Here is a 26,669-nt window from a genome sequence, read left to right on the forward strand (position 1 = left end):
TTCACAGAAGGTTCGAAAGATGGAGTCACTGACAACAGGGAAACCTGAACTACATTTTTTCCCTCCTCTTTATACTGAAAAAAATTTTACTATCTAGGTGGCTCTCCAGTTTCAAACAAAACCCTTTGAGCATCTCTCTGGTGAAGACAGAGCAACAGGCTTAGAAGTGAAGTAGCAAAGGACATCAGCAAAAAAAACTCAGACACAAGAGCCTATATGAAATGATACAAGACTCTAGTAAGGACTTGCCAAGAAAAACACACACACACACAAAGATTCAATACCTGGGAATGGGACAAGAATGTCAAAACATATTTTAAAAAGAAGCGAATTTTATTTATGCATAGTTGACCTTAAGGGCTTCCCTGGTGTCTCAGACAGTAAACTAAAAGCATAGACTCAGAAAACTCGAAGGAATGTTGAGAGTGGAGTAAACCATTCATAGAGACATGGGTTTAGCTTCCTATCCACTGCAAAAATAAACTTCTTTTGCAACACCTCAAGCAATTCTCATCCATTCTCTACTCGATCATCTCTAATGATTGAAAACTCATTATCTCCAAAGTCTTCTGCTGGTATAGCTCTAAAGTTTGGACTGATCTTCACTGTATCTTAATGTAGTCAAACAGCATACTATAATGTCCACAAGTCCTACTTTTGCCTTCTGGACATCAATGGAGAGAACTTTTTTTTTTTTAACCCTTTGTGAATGTCATAGCCATTTGACCTATGAAAACAACTCAGTTATTTTTCTCCATTTCTGCCCTCCAGGGTCAAAATCTAAGTTCTTACCACTTTCTTTGGTATTAACTTCTGGACTTGGCTACATTTTGGCTATCTATCTCAATATACTTGAGATTTCAGTTCCCTCTCAATAATGGGTACTCTGAACATAGTATTACAATTCAACTGCAAGATATTTGTAGGCTGTTGAAAATACAGATTCCATGGTACTTCACTCAGAGGTTAATAAAACAAATTGCTAGGGTAGGATTAGCTATCTGCACTTTAACAAGTTTCCTAATGTGCTCTGAATAAAGCATAATACTCGAGTCTGACTAGTTCAGAGTAAGAATAAAGAACATTAAAAGAATAATACTGTCCATCTTTTTTTTTTTTTTAATAAATGATAACCCATTCTTGTCTTTAGTTTTCCTGGCACATTATTCATCCTGTTGTTTATTTTTCCCATTTGCACAATTACATAATAATTAAATATTCAAATATGGCAGGCACAAATTACATAGAGAAGTCTTCTGTGTTTCTTTCCCTTCTCTTGAGAAAGCCACTGTATACATGCCTAGATTTTTAAATTTAAAAATTTGCAGAAACACACACACACATAAGTTCTCATACATGTAAATGCATAATTTTTATGAGATCATACTAAACATTTTTATTTACAATATACTTTTCATGTAATAACATGTCTTAGATTGTTTTTCTTCTTGAACACTAATTTTATAGGCTTAATGACACTTTGTGAATTTTTATATTTCATGCTTAAGTGGCATTTTTGTTGCTGTTCATCCTCTTTGTTATATATTTCTGTCACATCTTCTTCATTCCTGAGAATGATACCAGAGTTCTGGCTATTTAGATGAATTTATTCTTACTGAAATAATTTATGAATTGTCAGAATTTAATACATTGCAAATACAATATATAATTTAATACACAAGTGATTTAATTTAGTCTGTTTTTTGTAAACTCATTATTTTCTTCTGTCTCCTTTCTATCTTCTTTTCTTTCATTCTTTAAAAAGAATCTGGTTCCCTAAGTATATTGTTAATGTGTTATCTGGTTTTTTTTTCCTAGTTTGAAAGGGATGATAAAGATGCCAAAATTCACACATTTCCACTTTCTCAAGCACCTTCCCAGGTGGCTTAGTGAGTAAAGAATCCACCTGCAATGCAGGAAATACAGGAGACTTAAGAGACCTGGGTTTGGGTCTTCCCTGGGTTGGGAAGACCTCCAGGGAAGATCCCCTGGAGGAGGTCATGACAACCCACTCCAGTATTCTTGCCTGGAGAGTCCCACGGACAGAGGAGCCTGGCAGGTTATAGTTTATAAGTCACAAAGATTAAAACACGATTTAATCTTTAAGGTCAGACACGATTAAAACAATAGAGCGCACATGCATTTTCTCAAGAGCTTTTGTATATGGATCAGATTTAAGGTCAAAATGGCTTTCAATTCATATTGCTTCATCATCCCTCTAGAGAATTTTAAATCAGTTCTATTCGTGAAGAATGTTTCAGGTTGTCTGCTTCTATCTAAAGAGGACTGCTAGAACATTATAGACATAATTAGCTTTCAATTTTTTCTTTTTTGTCTCTGCCGTGTCTTGCTTCTGCACTAGTTTAACATAAGTACGGATGACAAACATGAACTGTGACCTCTGTCTGGACAAGAGGCTCCCAGGTGCTTTAACTGTTCTCCTGTGACTGTGATTTCCAAATGTGTGATGTCCACGTTCATCTACAATTGAAGACATTTTAACCATCATTAGTATATTTCCCCTTTTCACCCCAGCACCTATATCTTCCACATGTTTGGGGAAGGGGTCATTTTTGAACCAGTTAAGTTCTTCCACTTTCCTTGACATAAGTTCATTTGTATCTAGTTTTCACAATACATACAATTTCTTAACCTTATTAGTACCACACTTACAAAACCTTAATACATGAGACTATTTTCCTTTCCTCAACGAATACATACAATTTTTTAACCTTATTAGTACCACACTTACAAAACCTTAATACATGAGACTATTTTCCTTTGCTCAATGATGCATGCTGGCTAAGTGACTTCAGTCATTTCTGATTCTTTGTGACCCCATGGACTGTGGCCCGCCAGCCTCCTCTGCCCATGGGATTCTCCAGGCAAGAAGGCTTGCCATGCCCTCCTCCAGGGGATCTTCCCGACTCAGGGATCGAACCCTCATCTCTGGCATCTCCTGCATTGGAAGACAGATTCTTTACCACTAGTGCCAGCTGCAACCCCCTTGTTCGACGATATCTAGATAAAATTTAAAAAATGACAACATAGTTTTCTCAGAGATGTACACCAATGCTAACTCTCACATATTGTAGATAGAGATATCAACTAGTGTAACTGGAAAATTCTTTTGTAGTTGTTTTTTTTTATTTTTAATTAAGTAAAACATACATCTACCCTATAGTTCACGTCTAGGGACTTAACAAAGAAAAGTGAAAATGTCCACAGACAGTCTTAAAAAATAATGTTTATATGAGCCTAATGCATTGGATTGGCCAAAAATGTCGTTGAGGTCTTTCCATAACATCATATGGAAAAACCCAAACTAACTTTTTGGCCAACCCAATATAATGGTCCCCAAATGGAAACAATTCTAATAATCTTCAACAGGAAAGCAGCCAAACACATTGTGGTATATTCATAAAAATGGAATTCCATTCAGCAAGAGAAAGAAAAGAAGTACTGATAGTCACAACTACATAGGGGACATTAAGATACATTAAAGAAACCAGACACAAAGCAGTACATTGGGAGTTGGAGGCTGACATGCACACACTGCTATATTTAAAATAGATAATCAACAAGGACCTGCTATATAGTACAGGTAACTCTGTTCAATACTCTGAAATAACAAGAATAGCTACATGTATAACTGAATCACTCTACTGTACACCTGCAACTAACACAACATTGTTAAGCAACTAGATTCCAATATAAAAGTTCAAAAAGAAGTGCATTCTGTTTGATTCTGCTTTTATGAAATTCAATAACCTATGATGATAGAACTCTGGTAGTTGTTACAACAGTAGAGGTTGACAAATAAGGACATAATAGAATTTCTAAAGATGAGAATGTTCCATAATTTATTTTAGGCTGGTGATTTCATAGTGCTTAGATTGTTACAATTAACTGAACTGAACACTTAGGATTTGTGCATTTTATAGCATGATAATTATATCAGTTATATATGTCTCTATATATTTATATTCATATTTATATATAAGATTTCCAGAGGTTGATTGATGTTCAGCAAAAATGATATGTTCTCTTTCATCTTCACGTTTTTGTTCTCTGAGCAAGGTTTGTTAATCTGTTGCCTGGATAGCTCCCATTCATCCTACTAGATTGAGCATGGATTTCTTTTCAGAAGACTTTTCTGACCACAGATCATTCTAAACTCCTCATCTGGGTTCCGATGCTTCTGCCAAAGCACATATCAGCCCACACTGAGATTATCCACACACTTGTAATCAGTTTACTAGGTGAAGTTTTATAAGGCACAGGTTTTGCTTTGATGTGTTCTAAGTCCAAAAATGGTCACAAAAGAGATGTTCAGAAATTGTGTAATAATTGAATGAATGATTCCAAGTGGTAGGGTCCCTGAACTTACACCTTGAAGTAAAATTTTTAGCAAACACCCCTAAACGTGATTAATATGAGCATCCTTCTGATTGCATATTGAGAAGCACAACTTTAATATGAGCACTGATGTAGAAATTCAGTGTACATTTTGAGCCCATAATATTTTATACCATATAGCTTTCCTTAATAAGTTCATCTACTTGTTCCCTTGACATCTCACCATCACATCTTTAATTACACAAAGCCAGTGATGGACAGGAAAACCATATTATCCAAATTGGGAAATACTTAATTAAAAAGAAATAAAACAATTACATCAGGATGACAGGCACAAACTGGACAAAGAGGGGCACAGTTGTATTCTATTTATGGAGAAGTAGGGCACAGAACTTTCAGATAAGAATGAATACAGTAAGGATAATACTTATTTTATTCTGTTTCCAGATTTATCTTATGCATGGACTTTCAATGATAACCCCTTATATGTTCAAGAGGACAACAGACGGTTTGTATCACAAGAGACAGGGAACTTGTACATTGCCAAAGTGGAGCCATCAGATGTTGGCAACTACACTTGCTTCATAACAAACAAAGAAGCCCAGAGAAGTGTTCAAGGACCACCCACTCCATTAGTACAGCGCACTGATGGTAAGATGATGAGTTATCTTAGGGATAAATTTTGTCTGTGAATTTTGAAACTTGGGGATATCTGTAGAACTTTCTGCTTTCCTCTGTTTCAGTGGAGCCATAATATCTAGGAGTTGAGGTTTAATTCACAAATATGATGAAAAATCACATATTGTCAAAAATAATAGAAAACTATATAATTAATCCACATGGTATAGTACAGATGATTCTGAGAATGCTATGCCACTTCCTCTCTGGATCTGAAACAGATCTTTTCTTTGTTTAAGAAATATTTTATTAAAAAAGAAACAATGTTTGAGAGAGTAGTTATGTGTGTGTGAATGTGTGAATGCTGACAAAATGATTCATTCACCTAATATAGTTTTGATGAACATATGATACAGCTTTTCTTTAACACCACTTTCTTTTCTGTATTTGTCTCTTTTGTTCACCCTTTTATTTCCTAGTTGGCAAGGCAGGAAAACAATTCACATCCAAGGAAAGTAAATCAAGTCAACATTAATAATGAGCATTCCAAAGAAAAATGAAACACAAAATTCATACTAATTATATTTCTCCAAGAAACATAATTTAGATTGGTCTCTGATGATTTTGGAGTTTAGTCAAGCCATAGCTGGTACAAGATTTAGAGCTAGAAAACCTAAGAAAGTCATCAAAGTAGAAGAATCCTCTAGTTGATTCTTTAATTAAATATTCACAGTGGTAAATGTAAAGATGGAAATATCTGTTGATGCGTTTTCTGATCAGATTCTGGACTTGTAATACGTCTATAGAGTTTTTCTCCTCTCTAAGTTCAAGAAAAGCAGGAATATAATTTAATGATGGCTAACAGAATCATGGAATTAGCTCCATACAGGGAGTTCTTATGACAGAGCTTTTATAATCACTAACTATTCAAATATATTTGCATGGTCTTAATTTAGAATTCATCAACCACTGGACTTATTCTTAAGCCCAATTTCTCCCCTTCAGTGAGTGCTCTGTTCATGATCACAAGAGCTCCTAAGCCAGTAATATGCATAGAAACTATTGGCCTTTTTCCTCCCTATCTACCTACTTTCTTAACTTCTCTTCTTAATTCCTTCATTATTCCATCTCCTCTATTCTTTTCAATACATTTATGGTAAAAATATACAAAAGCATCATACATAATACTAAAAAAAAATCTTCTAAAAGTAGTCACTCAAGAAATATCACATGTCAAGGAAATAGAAAAAATAAAATTTACCAATTTATTTGAATGAAGTAGTACTCTGTCTTTTCAACCACAGCCTCTTCGAATGTTTAGAATGATTAAGTTCTAAAAAAGGAAGTATTTTTATTTTATAAAAGAATTTATTTTATTTTTAAGATGCTCTTGTGGAATACAGGGAAATTTGGAATGCATTTATTCTGATATTTTGGTATTATATCTTAGGTATTTCTTTTTTAGGGGAGAGAGAAATGAACTAATTTTTTTAAACAGCATCATGAAGTGATGCTCTCCATCATTCACCATCAGTATAGAAAAATATTGTTAACTAAAGAACAGAATAATCACATTTTGATAACTAAAGCATTTGCTTCATAGAAAATCTCTGTTCTTTAGAAATGCTGCTAGCTCTTTTGGTATTTAACAGGTGTGATGGGGGAATATGAACCGAAGATTGAAGTGCGTTTTCCTGAAACTATTCAAGCTGCAAAGGATTCATTTGTAAAACTGGAATGCTTTGCCCTTGGAAAGTAAGGTTGTTTTTTCTTTTTCTAATTGTTTTAATTAATACAAACAAACAAATATTTTGGTATTCAAATGTTGCCCTATAGGTAAATCAGCAAACATTTTAAAAGCTGGGCAAAAGGGGAACTTTCTGATTGGACTTTAAATAAACATGTCTAATATTAATGCTCTAAAAATGATTGGGGAGATGATTCTGCCAAATGGGCCAATATTTACTCTAGTTTAAGCACAGTGTAAGCCACTTAGGCAGCACATTGCAAAGTGATAAGTGAGCTAGCATAAGATGGCAAGCAGGTCACTAAATTTTTGATGTATCCTTTACTCTATTTTCTTGTACATCCAGAAATATATTACCTGGAGTGTCTCCTTGCTTAATTAATCAACAACTCTTGTAAATGAAAAACCTGCACAGCTAGTTTCCAAAATAAGGCAAATTAAAGGCCATTGTTCATAGTGGATAATTAGAATTGAGCCAAACCTGTCCTGGTAGGGGAAGCATTTTGCTTTACTACTCAGATAAGTGTTTATAAGCAATAAGTTTGGAAAGCTTTAAATCCAGCTACATATATATTTTTTTTTCATGGAATGTTCAGAACTGCATTTTAGCAATATTAAAACTTCATTTTGACACCCATAAACACCAGTAACCAAGTAACAAAGTGATAAAATTCCACTTTAAAATATTAATATATATATATGAATTATCTGGGGGATAGCTAAATTGAGATTCAATAGATTTGGTGTGCTATCTGATTTCTTCATTTCCAACAAACTCCTAGGTAATAGTGATTCTTCTTGCCTATAGAATATACTTTGAATAGTAAGAGACTTTACTCTCAGCACCACTTTTAAGTGCTTCCTATAAATCCAGAATCTATTCCTCATGTGGGCCTCATATTCAGAAATAATGATTTACATTCAAAACTATGGGAAACATCCTTAAAAGTCTTCATCCTATTATTAAGCAAATAGGCCAAGCAATCCAAATAATGTTTGTTCGTTTCTGTGTGCATGCTCAGTGGTGTCCGACTCTTTCCAGCACTAAGGAGTGTAGACTGCCAGGCTTCTCTGTCCATGGAATTTGCCAGCAAGAATACTGGAACAAGTTGCCATTTCCTCCTCCAGCAGATCTTCCACACCCAGGGATGGAACCAATATCTTCTACATTTCCTGGATTGCAGATGGGATTCTTCACCACTGAGCCAGAGAGGAAGCCCAATCCAAATAATGCTGGTTACTAAATATTTTGTAATCAGCATTATTTGGCTCTGTTTCCCTAGTGGCTGAGTGGTAAAGAATCTGCCTGCAATGCAAGAGCAGCAGGAGATATGGGTTCAATTCCTGGACTGGGAAGATCCACTGGAAGAAGAAATTGCAACCCACTCCACTATTCTTGCCTAGAGAATCCTGTGGACAGAGGAGCCTGGCAGGCTACAGTCCACAGGGTCGCAAAGAATCAGAATTGACTGTCAGTTCAGTTGCTCAGTTGTGTCTGAGTCTTTGCGAGACCACGTACTGAAGCATGCCAGGATTCCTTGTCCCATCACCAACTTCGGGAGCTTGCTCAAACTCGTGTCCATTGAGTCGGTGATGCCATCCAACCATCTCATCCTCTGTTGTTCCCTTCTCCTCCTGCCTTCAATCTTTTCCAGCATCAGGGTCTTTCCCAATGAGTCCGTTCTTCGCATCAGGTGGCCAAAGTATTGGAATTTCAGCTTCAGCATCAGTCCTTCCAATGAATATTCAGGATATCCTCTAGGATAACTGGTTTGGTCTCCTTACACTTCAAGAGACTCTCAAGAGTCTTCTCCAAAAACACAGAGTGCAAAAGCATCAGTTCTTCAGTGTTCACCTTTCTTCATGGTTGAACATCCATACACGACTACTAGAAAAACCATAGCTTTGACTAGATGGACCTCTGTTGGCAAAGTAGCGTCTCTGCTTCTTAATGTGCTGTCTAGGTTGGTCATAGCTTTTCTTCCAAGAAGCAAGCATCTTTTAATTTCAAGGTTGCAATCACCATCTGCAGTGATTTTGGAGCCCCCAAAAATAAAGTCTGCCTCTGTTTCCGTTGTTTCCCCATCTATTTGCCATGAAATGATGGGACCAGTTGCCATGATCTTCATTTTTGAGTGTTGAATTTTAAGCCAGATTTTTCACTCTCCTCTTTTACTTTCATCAAGAGGCTCTTTAGTTCTTCTTCACTTTTTGCCATAAGGATGGTGTCATCTGCATGTCTGAGGTTATTGATATTTCTCCCAGCAATCTTGATTTCAGCTTGAGCTTCATCCAACCCCCCAGTATTTTGCATCATGGTCTCTGCATTAAAAATTAAATAAGCAGGGTGACAATATACAGTCTTAATGTACTCCTTTCCAAATTTGAAACCAGTCCATTGTTCCATGTCGAGTTCTAACTGTTTCTTTTTGACCTGCATACAGAATTCTCAAGAGCAAGGAAGGTGGTCTGGTATTCCCATCTCTATAAGAATTTTCCACAGTTTGTTGTGATCCACACAGTCAAAAGCTTAGTGTAGTCAATAAAGCAGAAGTAGATGTTTTTCTGGAATTCTCTTGCTTTTTCTATGATCCAATGGATGTTGGCAATTTGATCTCTGGTTCCTCTGCCTTTTCTAAATCTAGCTTGAATACCTGGAAATTCTCAGCTCATGGACTGTTGAATTTTACACATCTGGCCCCATAGTATTTGTTCAATAAATAATTATAGATTGTTTAAATTATTTTAAGAGACTGACAATTGGGAGTTTTGTCAGTTTTTGTTTATTTGCCTTGAAAGATATGATGAACTTTCACCATTTTCAAGCTTTCTCAGAAATTAAAGTATATAAAACACCATAAAATAACAGCAAAATACTTTGAAAATTTGTTGATTTATTTATAAAAGAAAACCAATGAAAAATAGTATCTGAAAAGAATATTAATAGTTTATTCTGTCATGTTTAGCATCAGGAAATATAGATTACTGTAATTTAAAAAATACTCACATAATTAATAAATGAAAAAGATTGATGCTAGTTCTCAAAAATCTCATGTAAATAAATTTCATGTGCTAATCATTTATAGCTAAGAATTTATATGATATGCCTAATCCTCTTAGTTGTGCAGGGTACCTCATATTTTTATTATATTTGAGGAAGATGATGAGGATCAAAGGATATAAGTAACTGGTTCAACTTCATGCTTTTGATAAGAAAGAAAGGACACTTAAAATTTAGTCTCACCTGATTTTAAATTCTGAACTTAGAAACTTTTGAGTAAATGGTTAAGATAACTGCTCTCCAAGTTAGAGGAGGCAGATTGAACTCTCAATTTTCTCAAGAGTTGTCTAACAATCGGCAAGCATCCTTCTTAACTGTTATGAATTTCCATATCCTCATGCAAAAAAGATTAAAATGATATCTATCTCCTGTATTGTTTTGAAGATTACAGTGTAAAGATATGTAAAAATATGGCAAATATGATGTACAAAATAAAAATCCCTCAATGATAAAGTGTATGTTCATTGTTAAGTTTGTATATAAAAGAGCTGATGCACATGAAATAAAATTAAGGAAGAATGGGAAAATGATGAGAATTGCTTCACTGTACCTCTTAGAAAATCGTCAAGGAAATAATTGATTTAGTGGAGTATGTCCCATAACATTTTATCTGACAAAGTTAATCATTGTTGAGATTGTATTTATCAAAGCTATTGTTAAAATGGAATTGAAATGCCTCAGTGTTAAAATGGAAAGTCTGAAGCATCCACAAGGACATAATGATAGTGTTAAAATGTTCTGCGTAAGAAACATGTATTCTGTGTAACTGAAGTGCAGACATAGTTTTCATTTCTTCAGATGAACAGAATGTAGATGAAAATCCTTTATATATTTGGAAAATATTAAGCAAATGTTAGCTGCTGCTGCTGCTAAGTCGCTTCAGTCGTGTCCGACTCTGTGCGACCCCAGAGACGGCAGCCCACCAGGCTCCCCCGTCCCTGGGATTCTCCAGGCAAGAACACTGGAGTGGGTTGCCATTGCCTTCTCCAGTGCATGAAAGTGAAGTCGCTCAGTCCTGTCCAACTCCTAGCGACCCCATGGACTGCAGCCTACCAGGCTCCTCCGTCCGTGGGATTTGCCAGGCAAGAGTGCTGGAGTGGGTTGCCATTGCCTTCTCCTGAAAATGTTAGCTACTAACAAAAAAGACTTTTTACTGCCTGTGCCCTCTGCAGTGGACATTTACCAAATACTCTACTGACTTTTCTGAATTTGCAGCATTAACATACACACAAACAATGCACTCCCTAGAAAATTAATTAATTGATAAACATAATTAACAATCTGAAAAGAGCAAAATCAACCCCCCTTTTAAATGATAAATATCTATTTGCAGGTCTATTGCCAAGTGTTTTACAAACTATTGAATGATAATTATAAATCATGTTCTCTGACAACTCTTTATAAAAATATTGCATGCAATACTTGATTTTGTTATATTTTTTTCAAACCAATATGTTCCAAACAATGTTGGGACTGCTTTGCACAAATCCTTTTAAATCTCCTCATTCACCTTCTGAGGTACAACACTTCTCTGTAGTAAGTTGGATACACCCCAAACTGAAAAAGCTAATTGGTTCAGTGAGGAATAAAATCAAGAGTTCTTTCTCTTATCAACAATGTTTTTTGTTTTTAATTTTATTTTATTTAACTTTACAATATTGTATTGGTTTTGCCATACATCAACATGAATCCGCCACAGGTATACATGTGTTCCCCATCCTGAACCCTCCTCCCTCCTCCCTCCTCCCTCCCCGTACCATCCCTCTGGGTCATCCCAGTGCACCAGCCCCAAGCATCCAGTATCGTGCATCAAACCTGGACTGGCGACTCATTTCATATATGATATTATACATACTTCAATGCCATTCTCCCAAATCATCCCACCCTCTCCCTCTCCCACAGAGTCCAAAAGACTGTTCTATACATCAATGTTTCTAAACACTTTTGCTAACTAATTACTGACTACTGTTTATGCTATAAATTATACATTCATTAAACTAAGGTTTATATATTTTAGTTAATGAGAAAGGAGTTGAAGTAGAGGGGGGGTAAGGAAATTAGTAGGTGAATAAGAAAGAGGAACACACACACACAAAATAACATAAGTCATTCCCACATCATATTCACCATTTTTTTTAAAGGACTTTAAACAGTTCCTGAAATACAGACTGGTTTTCATGAAATATTTGTGGAAATATTTCCTAAGTAGCTAGGAAATAATTCCCTTTATCCTGGGAATATTCCTTTTCTTGAATGGGCAGATTATTTTGGAATTTATCTTGCTAATTGGCCTCTGAGCTTCCTAGGTCTGTGGTTTGGTAACTGTCACTAATTTTGGAAAATTTCCAGTCATTCTTACTTCAAATATTTATTCTGTTCATTTCTCTCTTTGCTCTCCTTCTGGTGTTCCCATTAGACATCTGTTTCACCATTTGTAGTTGCCCCAGTTCCTGGATATTCCATTCTTTCTTTCTTTCTCTTCACATTTTAATTTGGGATTTTTCCATTGACATTTCTTCTCATTCACTTACTCTTTCCTCATGCTCAGTCTACTGGTAAACCTATCAAAGACATTCTCATTTACATTACAGTGTTTTTATATCTATCTCTTCCTTTTGATCCTTTCTTAGAATTTCTTTTGTTTTCCTGCTACATCAATCCTCTGTTCTTTCATGCTGTCTGCTTTTTCCATTAGAGCCCTTAACATATTAATTTTAATAGTTTCAAATTCCCAATGTGATAATTTAAAAATATTTGCCGTATTTGAGTTTGGTTCCACTGTTTGCTTTTCTCTGCAGAATGTACATTTTAATTGGCCTTTTATATATTTTTGTTGTTGTTAAAAACCTAGTAGGATGTAATAGGTAAAAGTAAGTGATTTTACTCTGGATTTTAGTGTAAACTTCTATGTTTATCTGGCAAGGAGTTAGGCTGTGTTTACTGTTTGCCATAGCTGTGGTTTCAGAGGCTGAAACTCCCTCTTGTTTTTCTTTCTGTTTTCCGTTATCTTCAGATTTCCCTAGAGACTCTCTTAATTAGAGATTGAGGTCTGCAGTTTCTTTACCTATGACCCCTAGCTATTTATTCAGAAGACCTATTGATATATGAATGTCCTTATTAGCTAAGTTTAAAATCTCAATAATTTATGGATCTGTTTCTGTTGACTGTTTTTGCTTTTAATCATGATTCCTATTTTTTTATGCTTTTCAGGCTATCTAATAATTTAATTTAATTAGAGATATAATAAATATTATGTTGTTAAAAGCTGGATTGTTGTGTATTTTTTTCAAGTATTGGATTTTATTGATAGGAATTAAGTTGTAGTGAATCTGCTTGACCTTTCTGTAGCTTATTTTTAAACTTCCTGGAGTATGGAGTAGATGTTAGTCTAAGGCTAGTTTATTTCTAAGATGTTTCTTCCTATCAAATGCTCTAAATGTTTACTATCTCTCTTCTCTAGCATGTTAGAACTCTAACATCTTTTAGCCCTGTTTGTGCTCTGAAAATTGTTCTTTGCCCAGCCTCATTTCTCATTCTTATGCAGATTTCTGGAGCACTTTCTTTTTCTAGTCCCATTGTCTCTGATACTCTGCTCTGCAATCCCAGCCACTTCAGGCACCTTGTGTCTCCTAACTCAGTGATGAATGTAGTCTTGTTTTATTTATGCTTGCTTCTTCATTCAGTGTTCTGGAAAGTGCCTGGAGGTAAAAACCTGGGATATCCATGGCTTACTTCGTACATTTCCCATCCTTTAGGGATCATAGTTTTATGCTGCCCATTGTTACTTCCCTGGAATCAGGTTTGTTTCCCATTATATTTGTCCAGTTTTCTAATGGTTTCTGGCAGAAGAGTAAATGCAGGTCCAGTTAATCCAACAGTGCTAAATTCCAGATTTTTTTTTTTAAGGCTAATTTTGAAAGTAAAAAGGTGAAGTTTGAGAGATGAAATAATTGATATATATAAGTTTTAAATTTGCAATTCAAATTAAAAATCATTGATTCTGACTCCAAAACTCATGCTTTTAGCCATTTGATACTTACATCAAATTATCTTTTTAATATACAAATTAATTCTCCATGTGCAGATGCAGTTAGCCCTCAGTTCTGTAAATGTTTTCCTTTAAAAGGCTTGAAAAATTTCAGCAAAATGGTAAAAAAGATGTTATCTGAGAATGAAATTATGGATATTTCATTATGGATAGTAATTATGGATAGTAAAATTATGGATAGTAATCTGCAATTACTAATATTGCAGCAAATAACAAGTTTAATTTTATATATTAAAGTTTTTGATAATTCAAAAGATAACCTTTTCAAAATTCATTATTTTTGAATGAGAAGAAAAAACTCTGTCTAAAAATCAATCAGGGCCATTGCGGAGAATACACCCCACTGGTTTATATGTGGCAATGGTAATAGCTACTATTTATAAAAATCTAGGATAGATGTTTAGGAAGAATACAGAACACATACCAACCAACCTAGGGGGCTCCTGCAGTCATGCAGGCAGAGAGTGTGGAGAATGAGATCTATGGAAGGCTGGCTAGAGTGTTTACTCAAAGACCCTAACTATCTTAAACCACCATGGGCTAATGTGAATATAGAATAATTGAGACAAAACTTCAGATACCTGCTTGAACTTTAATTACTATGACTTTGGGGACATGTATCTCACTTTCTATGTTGGAGTTTCAGAGCTGACATGATCACAGCTTTCAATTCTCAGTTTTGTCTCATTTGTTTAACATGGCAGACTCTTAATTATCTAAGCTGCAAATTAATTGTATTGTGAAATACCCTGAGAAACTCCTTGGATAGGTGCTATTCAAATATAGTATGATTTACTGATAGATCTCTGTGTCTCCTTTCAAGAAAATATATGCCTTTATTCTTAGTAAAGAAGTTAAACTGATATAATCATAACTCTTCTAACACTCTCATAAACAACCAAACATATATACTTTTCTCTTTTTTTTCTTAATAACTTTGCTGTCAATGGTCTGGAATGCAAATAAAATTAGTTGCTTTACTCAACGTTCCTGTGTGTTATGAAGCCTTCACACAGAGGGCTGTATTTATGTAGAGACAATGATATTTATGTATACAGATATATCTTATTCATTTTTTTCTAATTTATGAAGGAAAAGATACCCCAGCTTAGCTATTAATGTTAAACAGTAAATATGAAGTCTCACCAAGATGTTGTTATCCATTTCAGAACTTTCAGATGAAAGAGCAGCTATTTGACTTTGCTTTCTTTTACACATATCTGAACATCACTGTTCATCACTGGACATCACTGAAGAGCATACCATAGAAAGATTGCTCAGGATGCTCAGAATGACAGTAGCATTTTAACACATTATTAGTTTTTAGCAGAAACTAATGCCTGCGGTATTAATACATCTCTGGCCAATAATATGTTAATATTCATCTAGGTGAATTCAGGGTTTTCAGAATTTTAACACTTGCTTTAAAAAAATTCAGAGAGACATCTTAAAAATTTCCCATTTGAATGTCGGGAACACATGTACACCCATGGCGGATCCATGTCAATGTATGGCAAAACCAATACAATATTGTAAAGTAATTAGCCTCCAATAAATAAATAAATTTTTTAAAAAAAGAGAAAGAAAAAAATAAAAATAAAACATTTCCTCATTAAGTTAAATGGATAGAGAGTAATTATTTTCCTATGAAAAGCCTGTCCTTTTTGTCCCACAATGTAGTATACTGAAGGTACTCTTCAGATTCTTTCTAACTGCTTTGTATTTTATCATGATTTTCTATTGGTTTGCATGAGATGATATAGTAAATTCCATGCAAATATGAGAACTGACAAGCATTCAAGCCAATCTTTGAAAAACTGAAAGACAGCAATCCTCAACAAAGGAACACATAAACACACATTCATCATAGGGCTGAAAGTTTTATCAGTAGATTCACTAACATTTCAAGGAAACATGGTGTTCTAGAAAGTGTATAGGCTTTGAAGAGATCAGGGTTTAAATACTCAGTCCCCCTGTCAAGTTCCCCTGGAGAAGGAAATGACAACCCACTTCAGTATTCTTGTCTGGAGAATCCCATGGAGAGAAAAACCTGGTAGGCTACAGTTTATGGGATCGCAAGAGTTGAACACGACTTAGTGCTATCTTCCTTTTCTTTCCCCTGTCAATAGCTGGACCACTAGGATCAGTTTCCTATCTGTAAAACAAAGGCAAAAACTAGATGGATGAATAGATAGATAGGCAGGTGGACTATAGAGAGAATAGGATTAATGTAAAGTGAAAGTGAAAGTGAAGTCACTCAGTTGTGTCCAACTCTTTGTGACCCCATGGACTGTAGCCTACCAGGCTCCTCAGTCTGTGGAATTTTCCAGGCAAGAGTACTGGAGTGGGTTGCCATTTGCTTCTCCAGGGGATCTTCCCAACCCAGGGACTGAACCCGGGTCTCCCGCATTGCGGGCAGATGCTTAAATAATTGTAAACTTCACCACTCCCTTATCATAATCCCTAGCTTATAATAGGCAATCAATACATCATAACAATTAATAAACTGTGGTACTGTAATTGTCAGTGGTGCTTTGACTGAGAAGGTAAAAAGGAATACACAGGAGGGAGAGAAGGGATTTCTGCATTATATTTCTTTGCTAATACAATCCTCAAGGACTTGCTCAAAACAATGGATTTAGCATTTTAAAATAACGTATTTATTCTTGATGAGGATTATTGACATCCCCTCATTCACTCACTTGGCAAATTAAGCTCCAGTATCTATTAACTTAGTAAATATGCATTGAATATCTTATTCAGTAGTTAATTCCTTTATGTCTTCACTCAGTCAGGAGGAATTCTGACAGCAGATGCTGGGCTAGGCCCTGGGGATATAAAGATAATAGAAAGACCCCAGGGAGTTCGCAGGCTACTGAAAATAGGATTGATATAACAATATGGATCACACATTTTTTTTTTCCCCTAGAATCTGTTCTTTCCTTACAAACGTTCAATGAAGGAAGATTCAAGAATACTCTCTCTGGGAACTTGCCTGATTATCTTCGCTCCAGGTTACTCCTTTTTAAACTGAGACTGGAAAGAGTTACTCTCAATTTCTTTGGTAGAACTAATAAGAGACTGTTTTTGAAGGAATTTTTTTGTGTGTCTCTGAGAAATAGAAGATTCTTGCCTCTTTCTCTCCTACTTCATTAATACCCCTTTCCCCCCAAAATTTTAAAATAATGGCTTTAGAACAGAAAAGTCAGCTGACAGTATGGTAAAATCCCATATAATACCACACAGTTTTCCTATTATTAATACTTTAAATTAAGATGGTACTTATGTTACAAATAATGAACAAACACAAATATGTCTTTATTAACTAAAGCCATACTTTATTCAAATTTTCTTGGTTTTACTTGATATCCTTTTTAATTCTAACATTCTATCCCTGGTACCATATTGAGTTTTCTTGTCTCCCTGGGGTCTTCTTGGCTGTAATTAACAATGTCTCAGACAGTTATTGTTTTTGATAACCCTGAGAGTTTTGAGGAGTAGTGGTCACTTTTATTGTGGGATGACCCTCTACTGGAATTTGTCTGCTGTTTTCCTTAACTTTAACCTGAGGTTATGGGTTTTGAGCAAAAAGACCACAAAAGTAAAGTGCCATTTTCACCCATCATATTAAGGTTATGACTCTATCAATATGATCTATGGCTGCTAATGCTGGCCTTCATCACTTGGCAGAAGAAGTTTTGTCGGTGTTCTCCACTGTAAACCTACTCATTTTTCTCTTTTTCCATTATTGAGTCTTTGGAAGGGTCAAAGAATATTGTTCATATCTAATGAGTAAAAGGTCATGATTTACTTCTTCTAAGGTGTGAACCTATGTAATTTATTTAGAATTCTTCCTCATGGGAGATTTTTCACTTCTCCATCCTCGTTTATCAATTTATTCAATCTTTTATTTATATCAGTATCACATAGTGGATATTTATTTCACTTTTGGGTTATAATCCAATACTGCTTTCTTTTCATACTCAAATCATTTCAGCATATTCTTTGTAAAACACTTTTAAAAATCTTTAAAAGTATATATTATGAATACATTTCCGATTAAACCATTTTCTGTACCTTCATATGGAATGACAGTGGGGCATTCAAATGTGTATTTTCAGCCAGTCTCTTACTGGTGGATTTTCAGTTTAGTTCAGTCATTCGGTTGTGTCTGACTCTTTGTGACCCCATGAACCACAGCACGCCAGGCCCCCCTGTCCATCACCAACTCCCGGAGTCTACCCAAACCCATGTCTATTGTGTCAGTGATCCCATCCAACCATCTCATCCTCTGTCATCCCCTTCTCTTCCTGCCCTCAATCTTTCCCAGCATCAGAGTCTTTTCAAATGAGTCAGCTCTCTGCTTCAGGTGGCCAAAGTATTGGAGTTTCAGCTTCAACATCAGTCTCTCCAAAGAACACCCAGGACTGAACTCCTTTAGGATGGACTGGTTGGATCTCCTTGCAGTCCAAGGGACTCTCAAGAGTCTTCTCCAACACCACAGTTCAAAAGCATCAATTCTTCAGCGCTCAGCTTTCTTTGTAGTCGAACTCTCACATCCATACATGACTACTAGAAAAACCATAGCCTTGATTAGACGGACCTTTGTTGGCAAAGTAATGTTTCTACTTTTTAATATGCTGTCTAGGTTGGTCAGAACTTTCCTTCCAAGGAACAAGTGTCTTTTAACTTCATGGCTACAATCACCATCCACGGTGATTTTGGAGCCCAGAAAAATAAAGTCTGACACTGTTTCCCCATCTATTTTCCATGAAATGATGGGACCGGATGCCATAATCTTAGTTTTCTGAATGTTGAGCTTTAAGCCAACTTTTTCACTCTCTACTTTCACTTTCATCAAGAGGCTCTTTAGTTCTTCTTCACTTTCTGCCATGAGGGTGGTGTCATCTGCATATCTGAGGTTATTGATATTTCTCTCTCGGCAATCTTGATTCCAGCTTGTGCTTCTTCCAGCCCAGCGTTTCTCATGATGTACTCTGCATATAAGTTAAATAAGCAGGGTGAAAATATACAGCCTTGATGTACTCCTTTTCCTATTTGGAACCAGTCTGTTGTTCCATGTCCAGTTCTAACTGTTGCTTCCTGACCTGCATACAGGTTTCTCAAGAGGCAGGTCAGGTGGTCTGGTATTCCCATCTCTTGAAGAATTTTCCACAGTTTGTGGTGATCCACACAGTCAAAGGCTTTGGCATAGTCAATAAAGCAGAAATAGATGTTTTTCTGGAACTCTCTTGCTTTTCGATGATCCAATGGATGCTGGCAATTTGATCTGTGGTTCTTCTGCCTTCTCTAAAACCAGCTTGAATATCAGGAAGTTCATGGTTCACATATTGCTAAGCTTGGCTTGGAGAATTTTGAGCATTACTTTACTAGCGTGTGAGATGAGTGCAATTGTGCGGTAGTTTGAGCATTATTTGGCATTGCCTTTCTTTGGGATTGGAATGAAAACTGACCTTTTCCAGTCCTGTGGCCACTGCTGAGTTTTCCAAATTTGCTGGCATATTGAGTGCAGCACTTTCACAGCATCATCCTTTAGAATTTGAAATCACTCAACTGGAATTCCATCGCCTCCACTAGCTTTGTTCGTAGTGATGCTTCCTAAGGCCCACCTGACTTCACATTCCAGGATGTCCAGCTCTAGGTGAGTGGGAGTGATCACACCTTCATGATTATCTGGGTCATGAAGATCTTTTTTTGTACATTTCTTCTGCTTATTCTTGCCACCTCTTCTTAATATCTTCTGTGGACATTTATTTTCCTTCTATTTTGTTTACATTTTTTGTTATCATAAATAATGATGAAATGAATATTCTTAGAGCCGTATTTTGTCCATCTGCATGCAAACCTCTTCAGTATAATTTTAGAAAATTAAATTATTAAATAACAGGAATGTAAAAGCTAAAGTTTCTGGTATGTCTTGGCAAATTCTCCTCGAGAACAACTGCAGAGGGTCCATTTTCAAATGGACCAAATTACAAGTTGGGTCTCTTTTGATCTTACATACTGATTCCAAAAAGTCAAACATTCCTTTCACTTTTTTTTTCTATTTCAAAAGCCAAAATTGGATTTTTACATTGCTGTTTCAAAAATCAAATTAATCTAAAGGCCCTAAAAATCATCCAAGCAGAATATATATATATATTTCTGCAAGTAACTCTTTATCCTTTCCATCTCAGTCTACCATCACCTTTCTCAGCAGACTTAGAAATCTTACTTTTTAAGTAACTGGCAATTGCAGAAGAGAAAGATTTCAAATCCAAGTTGGAACTGAACTGAAGGAAAAGAAGTTACTTCCATTTTTCCTGTTAACCTTGGAACCCATCTCTAGAAATTTTATTGGAATATGGAGGCATCTCAATATGTTAAAACAAAAACAACTCTGATTTCATCTTCTGGCCCCCGGACAAAAGAATCTCTACCCCCTGATTATAAAATACACTAGTTAATTAGGTAAGGGATATGTTTCTAAACAACAATATATTGACCAAAAAGATGATTTTCATGCTGTAGCTGTTTAGCTCATGCAGGAGCAGCAAAGCATGGTAGTTTAGAGCTCAATCACTATGGAAAGAGACTTTAGTTCAAATCATTTTTTTTTTTTTTTTGTAATTCACTGTGTGATATTGGGACTGTTACCAACCTATTCTATTCCCAATCTCCTTATCTGCAAAATGTTAATAGCAACAGTCTTGTGTCTTAAGATATTATCATATAGTTTCAGTGAAGCACTTAGCACAGTGCCTGGTGTAGAATGTGATCAATAAATGTTAGATATATTAATAATAAAATGATTAAATATAACAAACCATATATAATGTCTCCTTAATTTCTTTAGGTGAACATTTATGATTATGAGCTGAGCTAAAGTCAAGCCCTATAATTTCTAAGGAATTCTAACTCTCAACATAATTTTGAAGGAACGTGAGCCTCCAGAACCCACCTTGACCAAAGTATAATTTCCTCTCCTGTAGGGCAACATACCACTCATATACTTGGTGAAGTATTTATTTAGGATTAATATTATGTATTCATAAAACATTATGGAGATGCTATCGACCAAGGGATAGTTTTCTTTTTTTTTTCCTGCTATGTACAGTGTTATTTTCATCCCTAATATACCTTGAAATTATGGGCTCCTGTTTTACGTTTCATGTACCAATTAGTGCTTACACTGTGGAGTAGAAAGTGGCCATAAAAGTCTTAGGGACTTGGGACAATAGAATCTCACTATCCCTGTGTGGATGATCATAGTACTGAGACAATTTAGCAAACTTTATTATAGGTTCTAACTTTATATTTCAGAATTTATTCTCATAATATATATCCGCATTTTATCCTTTCAAGCAGCCTTTTATGTACCCATTGCTATCTCTAGTTATAAGGAGAAAGCTGAGGCTCAGAGATGTGAGGTAATTTGCACTCATTTACACAAAACTTGCCTGTGTCCTACATGCAAGTACTGTTTTGCTACCACTGCTATTAAGACCAAACTATCTGTGGGCTTTTCACCTGGCTGCAACAAGTCTAGTGTCAAATACCAGAAAAATGCATGCACACGATAATGTTTTTTCCCCGAGGGAAACCTGGTATAGACACTGACCAGGAGAACAGGATCATGACTACATTTAGATCACACAGAGAAAAAAGAAAAAAATATCCTTTTTTCCATAATAGTGAGATTGCTTTGCTACAGAACTCATGAATTTATCCATATTGTATCCCCATAGGACAATCTTATATCCCAAGCTCTTTGTATGAATATTTCAAGTTGAGGAAATGAAAGCAGCTAGTTGAACAGTCTGAAAATTGAACAGAGGCACTCTGTGCTGGTTTTGTTATTCTGCTTCCCACTCTTCGATTAAAAATGGCCACAGACAGGATTTTTTGAAATGAGGTTCAAGTTAAGAATAATCCCAAATATAAGCATCTTAGGAAACTGGTTCTCTGTACCAGTTTCTACTTAAAACTTGGTATAGCCTGGATTTAAGCTGTGGATAATGAGGTTTAAGAAATCCAAGGGAAAAATATAAGCTTTCTCAAATAGCACTAGTAATGAAAATTCTATTTATGGGGTAAAAGTATAGAAGTGAAGCAGAGTTTCTATAAGTGTGTGAGGAGCTTTAATTTAACTTCCAATTCAGGTTGAATTAGGACGGATGGTTAACAAATATATTCTCTGTCTCCAGATAAAATTAATAGGATGCTCACTCTGTAAAAGCACAATGACAAGAGAGTAAGAAGTAAAAGTCCTCATGGCAATGCTTATTTAAGAAGCACAAAACCAGAGGAAGAGGGAAGAAAGATAAATAAAAGGGAGAGGGAAGAAAGAAAAAGAGAGAGGGAAAGGAAATAAGTAAGGAAGAAAGAGAAGCAGAGAGAAAGAAGGAAAGAGAGAGAGAAAGGGAGGAAAGGAAGGAAGGAGAAAGAAAATTTGCTTTTATGACCTAGTAATGGCACCCCACTCCAGTACTCTTTCCTGGAAAATCCCATGGATAGAGGAGCCTGGTGGGCTGCAGTCCATGGGGTCGCACAGAGTCGGACACAACTGAAGCGACTTAGCAGCAGCAGCAGCAGCAGTCTTTTAGAACTGTGCAGGCTCATGTTACAGGAAAATATAGATACAAAATAAGAAAAGGCTACTGTAAAGTTTTCTGAAGTACACAGTTCATGAGTGTCTCATTTGTGCTGTGAGGAAACTTTGAATGAGAGAGTTACTTCAAACTGGTTTTCTTTACTGAGATTTGTATTCAAGCTAGAGTCTGACCACATTTGTAAAGATTAAAAAAAAAAAAAAAGTGTGTGTGGAGGGGGTGGATTTGGAGCTGAAAGGGAAATTTTACCAGAAATGGCTGATACCTGAAGTTACAGGATGATGGTGGTACCATGCATTTTGACTTAACCCTTTAATGGCAGAGCTTCAAGTGATTTAATAAGAATCCTCATTCTGAAGACCCTTCAAAGATCTCCTTGTTCCACTGAACTCTTCATACATTAATATACTAACTTTGGATTTTAAATAGACCACTTATTTTAAATTAAAATGAACTGCCAGAGAATACTGCATCACTGATATCATCAATATAGATAAGCTAGATAGGTCTTAAAAAGAATGTTGAAGCCACAGAAGGAAAAGGAGTCTACTAGTGCTAATAACTGAATGGGTGGCAACTCAGAATTGGAAGGTGGATCACAATAAATTAGCTTGTACTGGAACTCTAAGTGGAAGAGAATTGGCAGGTAATAATTTAGCAGAAATTACCTGTCTAAACGTGAGTACCATTTCAAAAAGGTAATTAGGATTGTTAGCAGCTTCCAGCTGAATATTAAACTGAGATGACATATGGACACCATCTGTCACAAGCCTGGTACATAGTAAGCACTCAATTAATGGTTATTACTATTCATAAATAAATGCTTAGCTTTCTCACAATGCATTTTTTTTCCTCTTTGGTGAAAGTTGTCTAATTACTTTCCTCCATACCACAATGGTCCTAGATGATTTGTCAAGCTAAAAATAAAAGTATTTTACAACAAAGCATGCTATAGCTCACTTGCAAGATCCCTGCTCTCATGATAAGGAAAGGAACGTGATGGCTATGATCAGAGGTATTATCTCCTTAGCAGTCAGTCTATCAAACAGGCAGAAGCAAGACATTTACTTCTAGAGACATATATGCGTGTTTGTGCACCCATTTCAGGTACAGTATGGAGATCTGATTTTAGTTTACGCATGATTCATAAATCAGTTTATGTTAAATGCCTAGTCATACAGAGTTCTTAAAGGAGAATAGAAAACAAATAAACATAAGCTAGGATTCTTATCTTGAAATGATAACAATAATTTAAAATTATTTTTAAAGTCATTAACACAAAAATACTGTTTAATGTGTTTTCGATGGTGTTAAATGTGTGAAATGTATTATATTAATACCATTTAATCTTCACTATAATCCTGTGAAGTATATACTAGTATTAAGCCCTATTCTCGGCTTCCTGAGTAGCTCAGCAGGTAAAGATTCTGCCTGCAAAGCAGGAGACCCTGGTTAAATTCCTGCGTTGAGAAGATATACTGGAGAAGGGATAGGCTACCCACCCTGTATTCTTGGGCTTCCCTGGTGGCTCAGACAGTAAAGAATCTGCCTGCAGTGAGGGAGATCTGGGTTTGATCCCTGGGTTGGGAAGATCCCCTGAAAGAGGGCATGGCAACCCACTCCAGTATTCTGGCCTAGAGAATCCCCGTGTGTATAGGAGTCTGGCAGGCTACAGTCCATGGGGTTGCAAAGAGTTGGACGTGACTGAGTGACTAGGACAGCAAGCCCTATTCTAATAAATGAGAAAATTTATGTTATAAATGTACAATACAATATAGCTGGTAAGTTTAAGAATTACACTCTGCTCTGTACTCTCTATATAGTATTCTAATAGCTTTGCTATTAACAGTAGTACCAGTATTAGTATTTCATTGCTTACATAGAATGGTATATCTTGGAAAATTTAGCTTACATTTGAAATTGAACTCACTACTAATATAATTTCATCTTTTGTTGACTTTAGTTCTTCCCACACACCGTCCACTTGGGATGGCTTCAGAAAAGAGAGAGGGTGTGAAATCTAAAGCAATTAATTGTTAACTACTAATTGGCACTTGCCTTTGGCACTTGCCATCTGCCTCTATAAGGATTAAATAATGTGTTGCTGTAGCTACTGACTTTCAACATCCCCTGAAAGGAGTTCAGGGTAGAGAGCAGAAACGAGGTAACCTGTGCTCTGGGAAAAACTGGCAGAACAGGTCTTCAGATAGTTAGAAAATTTCAGGAGCTGATTTTATGAGCCCAATTCTTATATCCTCTGATATCTAGAAAAGCCCTAAAATTCATCACGATGATGACTGCTCCTCATGACTAGCAAAAGCCTTTTGCAAAAAGTATGTGCTTTACTGAACATACTCTCCCTTCACCAAAATCACATATATACTGATCTTTCCGCCTACCTCTTTGGAACAGTTTCTCAGAGACATGCTGTCTCCCCGACTATAATCCTTATTTTGTACCAATAAAACATAAGTCACCACTGTCACGTGATTCGTTCTTTAAAAATCTACAACATTTACATCATTTACTGTCTTCGTAAGACGTGCCCAGACTAAATGGGAACTTTTCATTAAAACGAACGTGCATTTTTATGTAATCTATGCTTTACAGTTATTCTCCCTGACACTACAGCTCACATGATCAGTAGTAATCAGGAGGCTCCTGACGTTCATATTTTGTAGTGACATAACAAATCTGAAAAAAAAAAAACTTAACATTGAATTAGTATCTGCAAAATCATATAAAATTTGATTTTTCTCCCATTAGAAATTTTAACAAGAAATGCAGCCATAAAATGCACTTGATAAGACTCAATTAAAAAAAAATAAATGTTTTAGTGACTATTTTTGATAGTTTAGTTGCTCTGAAGAGGGTGGGGAGATTTGAGAGAATGGCATTGAAACATGTATAATATCATGTATGAAACAAGTCGCCAGTTCAGGTTCGATGCACGATACTGGATGCTTGGGGCTGGTGCACTGGGACGACCCAGAGGGAGGGTATGGGGAGGGAGGAGGGAGGAGGGTTCAGGATGGGGAACACAGGTATACCTGTGGCGGATTCATTTCGATATTTGGCAAAACTAATACAATATTGTAAAGTTTAAAAATAAAATAAAATTAAAAAATATATATAATATCCTAAAGAAATCTGCTAATACCATGTCATACAATTCAATCACACAGATAGAAAATATCTTAACAGATTTTTAACCCAGGCATTCAGCCCATTTCTCAAGTCTTTTTAAAAATGAAAGTAGCAGGAAAACTACGCAAACAGGCATAAGGCAAAAAAAATGACTATTGCTTAACAGATATATTTGAGGTTTCTTTTTTGGCATTGACACGCTTTAATATAGGCATGTGAAGAATTCCAAGTTACCTTTCTTTATGTTAGCTTTGGTTTTCAAACACAGTGTCTCCATTTTGTTGGAAATTGTTGCCTAGAAGTGCCAAGTATACATCCAACATCTGAGAAAACCTAGCGACAAAAGATCCTGTTTTTAATAGCTCTTTCAAAGGCAGTCCCAGAATTGATCTACTTGTTTCTGATTGTGATGTCTTAGTTACCATAGCTGACCCACAATGGTGGCCACAATACACCAATTTCTAATGGTAAGCCCTGAGTTTTGTGCTCACTCCTGCATCCAGATGTGCACGTATGCATGCTTAGCTGTGTCTGACTCTTTGCAGTCTCATAGACTGTACAACCTGTCATGCTCCTCTGTTGACAGAATTTTCTAGCCAAGAATACTGGGGTGGGTTGCCATTTCCTGTTCTAGGGGATCTTCCCAATCCAGGGATAAAAAAACTTAACATTGAATGTTAAGGGATAAAAAAACTTAACATGTCTCCTGCATTGACAGGCAGACTCATTACCACTGAGCCACCTGGGAAGTCCCCAGAGGTGCAGTCCATCCAATTCAAATCAGATGGACTAAAGATAGGATGCACTGGGTTTCCCAAAGAAAATTAAAATGCACACACAAAAACAAACACATGTCCAATGCAGACTGAGAATACAGGAGTCTAATTCTTAAATCCTTCTTCAAAATTGGAAACTCTTATGTTAGAAACCAGTACACTGAAACTTACAACTTTCTCCATAGTTGAGTGGTTTATTAGGCAAGGTGTATCACTCTAAACATAACTGAGGTAAGAAAAACAAGCATCTATCTAGAGGATGTTCTTTAAGTGAGAAGCTTAAATATCTCTTCAGTCTCAT

The 26,669-nt window shown here is 35.9% G+C and overlaps 1 protein-coding gene across 2 annotated transcripts in view; it reads left to right on the forward strand.

The window, feature by feature from the left end:
- The window catches only part of CNTN6 (contactin 6), a 320,078-nt gene that overhangs the window by 201,675 nt on the left and 91,734 nt on the right, over positions 1-26,669 (forward strand). For both annotated transcript variants that reach the window (XM_010862021.1, XM_010862022.1), the window contains 2 exons: positions 4,807-5,010; positions 6,630-6,732. In XM_010862021.1, the coding sequence (XP_010860323.1) occupies positions 4,807-5,010; positions 6,630-6,732 (307 nt within the window). The remainder of the gene's footprint in view (positions 1-4,806; positions 5,011-6,629; positions 6,733-26,669) is intronic.

Source organism: Bison bison, unplaced genomic scaffold (genome assembly GCF_000754665.1).
Source record: "Bison bison bison isolate TAMUID 2011002044 unplaced genomic scaffold, Bison_UMD1.0 scf7180017864474, whole genome shotgun sequence".
NCBI classification, from domain to species: domain Eukaryota; kingdom Metazoa; phylum Chordata; class Mammalia; order Artiodactyla; family Bovidae; genus Bison; species Bison bison.